Raw genomic sequence first — 4,482 nt, forward strand, 5'->3', positions numbered from 1 at the left:
AGGTGCCACGGTTAAGAGTGATTCTTTGAGCAGTCTTTTAAACAAGCGCTGGACTGTAAGGATACTTAGCTGCTGAGAAGAGATCTGGTAGGTGCCCTGGAAGCAAGCATTCATAAGCTAGAACATTACGGGAAAGTGAGTCCCGCATAAGCGGGGATCAGCAGAGAACTCTGGAGGGACTTCTAGCCAAGGTTTCCCGCTCAGGGTCTCAAGAAGGCGTGATTAGCATTCGCCCCGCCCCCCATAGCTTCCCGGCCGGCGATTGGCCCGCGCTCCTCGGCTACCCGCTCCGGGCTGGACCCGAGGGCTCCTGGGGCGAGGCCGAACCGGCGGGGCAGTGGGCGGGGACGCACGGAGAGTGTGGCGGGGCGGCCCACCAACCGAGCCCCAGCGCGAAGGGGCGGGGCCAGGGCGGAGTCTCCCGGCGGGCATTAGAAGCAGGTGACCCGGGCGGGGCGGGAGAGGCCAGTCCGCCCGCGACCGTGACTCTGCTGTGGCCGCCGCCGCCGCCGCGTGCAGTTCAATACCGGGCGGAGGTGGGCGAAAGGGTGTTAGAGTGCGGGGGAGGAGCCGAGCCCGGCGCGTCCCGGGAGCGCCGCCACCGCCCCCAGGAGTCCGCTTGGAGCGCGGAGCCCCCTGCAGGGGAGGAGGCGAGCGGCGGGCGGGCGGGACGCGGCGGCGGGCGCGCACCGTGCAGTCCCGGCAGGGCCAGCGCTGGCTGCTCACGGTGCTGTGAGGCGGCGGGATCCGCCAGTCGCCTTCTTCTCGCCCAGGTGCAGCCAGGCGCACTCGCCCCTCTGTCCGGCTCCCGGACCCTGGTGGAACGCACGACGTGTCCCCACCCTGCCCCCGCCCGGATCATGCGGGGGACCCCGGAGGAGGAGAGGGCGAGTGACCGGTCTGCGGCGACCTCGTTCAGGGGGCGACCCCCTCTCTGAGACGCCCCCACCTGCTGCCATGTGCTGCTTCCTCGGATACCCAGCCTCTCGCCAAACTTTCCCGATGCCAGTCCGTCTCTGAGAAACGCGGAGTGTCCCGGAGACGGGGGACCCAGGCTGGCTACGGACTATCTGCTTCTCTCGGGATTCTCGGAGGTGAGAGCCCGCGCCTTCCCCTTCTCCTCGTTCTTTTCCCTATCCCTCAGCCCTTTTCCTGGGGGGCTGAGCGCTATGACCTCGGCAGGCCCAGGGAAAAGGGAGGAAGGGTGAGGGACGGGGAGTCTGTAGTTGTGTTCCAGGAGGTGAAGGGGAGGGAAGGGAGAGAGGTTAACTTAGAGATTTGGAGACCGCTTGCGGGATTGTACCGTTGACGCCCCTCTAATTGGGAGTGGTTGCCATTTTTCTTCTCCCCCACCTTTTTTTTTTTTTTTTTTTTAAAGAGTACTTTCCCCAGAATCGGAGCCTAACCGTCCCTCTCCAGCCCTGTCCAGCGAAGAGCTGAGCGCTCCCTGCGGAGGCAGCGTCCTCCCGAAACAGTTGGTCTTTGGACGGATTTCTTGAAAAAGAAACCAACAGGTTGCCAGCCCAGGCGCCACACAAGTCCGCGGAGAGGGAAGCTCCGATCCCGGTTTCCTCCTGCCTGAGCTGGCCCCGCGCGGGCTGCGGGAGACGCGGGGAGGGAGGGGGCTATGGCTCGGCCTGACCCGTCCGCGCCGCCTTCGCTGCTGCTGCTGCTCCTGGCGCAGCTGGCGGGCCGGGCGGCCGCCGCCTCCAAGGCCCCGGCGTGCCAGGAGATCACAGTGCCCATGTGCCGCGGCATCGGCTACAACCTGACGCACATGCCCAACCAGTTCAACCACGACACGCAGGACGAGGCGGGCCTGGAGGTGCACCAGTTTTGGCCGCTGGTGGAGATCCACTGCTCCCCGGACCTGCGTTTTTTCCTGTGCTCCATGTACACGCCCATCTGCCTGCCGGACTACCACAAGCCGCTGCCGCCCTGCCGTTCGGTGTGCGAGCGCGCCAAGGCCGGCTGCTCGCCGCTCATGCGCCAGTACGGCTTTGCCTGGCCGGAACGCATGAGCTGCGACCGCCTCCCGGTGCTGGGTCGCGACGCCGAGGTCCTGTGCATGGATTACAACCGCAGCGAGGCCACCACGGCGCCCCCCAGGCCCTTCCCGGTCAAGCCCACCCTCTCCGGCCTGCCGGGGTCGCCGGCCTCGGGGAGCGACTGCGCCGCCGGGGGCCCGTCGGTGTGCAAGTGCCGCGAGCCCTTCGTGCCCATTCTGAAGGAGTCACACCCTCTTTACAACAAGGTGCGGACGGGCCAGGTACCCAACTGCGCGGTGCCCTGCTACCAGCCGTCCTTCAGCCCCGACGAGCGCACGTTCGCCACCTTCTGGATCGGCCTGTGGTCTGTGCTGTGCTTCATCTCCACCTCCACCACAGTGGCCACCTTCCTCATAGACATGGAACGCTTCCGCTACCCGGAGCGCCCCATCATTTTCCTGTCAGCCTGCTACCTTTGCGTGTCGCTGGGCTTCCTGGTGCGCCTGGTGGTGGGCCATGCCAGCGTCGCCTGCAGCCGCGAGCACAGCCACATCCACTACGAGACAACGGGGCCTGCGCTCTGCACTGTCGTCTTCCTGCTGGTCTACTTCTTCGGCATGGCCAGCTCCATCTGGTGGGTCATCCTGTCGCTCACCTGGTTCTTGGCGGCCGGCATGAAGTGGGGCAACGAGGCCATCGCGGGCTACGCGCAGTACTTCCACCTGGCCGCGTGGCTCATCCCCAGCGTCAAGTCCATCACCGCGCTGGCCCTGAGCTCCGTGGACGGGGACCCGGTGGCCGGCATCTGCTACGTGGGGAACCAGAACCTGAACTCGCTGCGCGGCTTCGTGCTGGGCCCGCTGGTGCTCTACCTGCTGGTGGGGACGCTCTTCCTCCTGGCGGGCTTCGTGTCGCTCTTCCGCATCCGCAGCGTCATCAAGCAGGGCGGCACCAAGACGGACAAGCTGGAGAAGCTCATGATCCGCATTGGGATCTTCACGCTGCTCTACACGGTGCCCGCCAGCATCGTGGTGGCCTGCTACCTGTACGAACAGCACTATCGCGAGAGCTGGGAGGCCGCGCTCACGTGCGCGTGCCCGGGCCCGGACTCCGGCCAGCCGCGCGCCAAGCCCGAGTACTGGGTGCTCATGCTCAAGTATTTTATGTGCCTCGTGGTGGGCATCACGTCGGGCGTCTGGATTTGGTCCGGCAAGACTGTGGAGTCGTGGCGACGCTTCACCAGCCGCTGCTGCTGCCGTCCGCGGCGGGGCCACAAGAGTGGCGGCGCCACGGCCGCGGGGGACTACGCCGAGGCAAGCGCCGCGCTCACGGGCAGGACCGGGCCCCCCGGCCCCGCCGCCGCCTACCACAAGCAGGTGTCCCTGTCGCACGTGTAGGAGGAGGAGGCCAAGGGACCGGGAGCCGGCGGGAGTTGAGGGAGCTAGGTTGTTTTCGTTTGGTAGCTTCGCCAAGGTCACTTCCGTTTTACCTTCGTGGTGCTGACGCCCCCTTCTGGGGCAACTTGGAGCGGAGGGGAAGGGGCTGCTTCCAGGGGGGCACCTGTCCCAGGACTTCTCAGAGGGGCTCAGCTGACGTCTGCTCTATCTTCCTGCCTTTTCGAGGGGAACCCTGTTTTTAATTTATATGTCGTTTTCTTAATTTTTAACTTTGTTGCATTTTGGCAACAAAATTTACCTTTGCTTTGGGGGGAGGGGGGGGAGCTTTACAATCCTGAGGTTGGCATTATAATGAAGTTCCACTTGGTTCAGGGTTCTGTGAACTGTGTGGTCTCAATTGGGAAAATGTATTTCCTATACTTGTGTCTTTAAAAATAATGTGAACAGTGAAAGTTTAGGTTGCTGTGAGCGGGAAGTTTCCCGTGGGCTTCTCCAGCTTACTTCTCCTTCCACTGCTTAAAAGTGTCCCAGATGCTTTAAGATGAGCTGCTTGGCCCTTTCCCTAACTCTGGGGACACCCTAAGTCATACTGAGGAGGGGGAGCATAATGGGTTTACCCCTCCGGAAAGTGACAAGGTTAGGAAGTGTTTGGAGTTTCTGTGTGCATCCTAGCTTTGTTTAGCAAGCTTGGGTTTCTTTTCTGTAGTCCTTGTAATCATTCTCATTCTTAACGGTGCCAGCTTTGCTTGAATGACTTAGAGGTAGCATTGTAAGTGTCCAGAATAAATGTTTGGAATAGTGCTAACCTAAGGGATGGCGATTGGTTGAACTTCAATTCCAGACTGTTAAGATGGCAGCTTTGTGCTGGAGGAGTGGGTGGTTCTTAATAGACTCCAGTGATCTTACTTAAAAAAAAAAACAAAAAAAAACTTGTGTTATATTTTGGTAAAAATGAACCCACTTCCTTCTTCTGAAAGTACTTAGTGATAGAGCTGAAGGGGGCTCCTTTTTACATTTAAGGACTAAACTGGATATACCTTCTGTAATTAAGTAAATTTCCAACACTTCTCTTATCTGCTCCACCCCCATCCCACCTC

At 61.4% G+C, this 4,482-nt stretch overlaps 1 protein-coding gene across 2 annotated transcripts; it reads left to right on the top strand.

Annotated features, from left to right (window-relative positions):
• The first annotated feature begins 449 nt into the window (after positions 1 to 449).
• Positions 450 to 3,522, top strand: FZD5 (frizzled class receptor 5). Of its 2 annotated transcripts, XM_061148891.1 has the most exons (3): positions 450 to 536; positions 774 to 1,094; positions 1,379 to 3,522. In XM_061148891.1, exon 3 carries the CDS (start codon positions 1,628 to 1,630, stop codon positions 3,383 to 3,385), a length of 1,758 nt encoding a protein of 585 aa, XP_061004874.1. In that variant the 5' UTR covers positions 450 to 536; positions 774 to 1,094; positions 1,379 to 1,627; the 3' UTR covers positions 3,386 to 3,522. The 2 variants fall into 2 exon arrangements, with proteins under 2 accessions (XP_061004874.1, XP_061004872.1); XM_061148889.1 differs by lacking the exon at positions 450 to 536 and having other exon boundaries at positions 648 to 1,094.
• The last annotated feature ends 960 nt before the right edge of the window (positions 3,523 to 4,482 follow it).

The sequence above is a fragment of the Dama dama genome, chromosome 8 (assembly GCF_033118175.1).
Source record: "Dama dama isolate Ldn47 chromosome 8, ASM3311817v1, whole genome shotgun sequence".
In the NCBI taxonomy this organism is placed as follows: domain Eukaryota; kingdom Metazoa; phylum Chordata; class Mammalia; order Artiodactyla; family Cervidae; genus Dama; species Dama dama.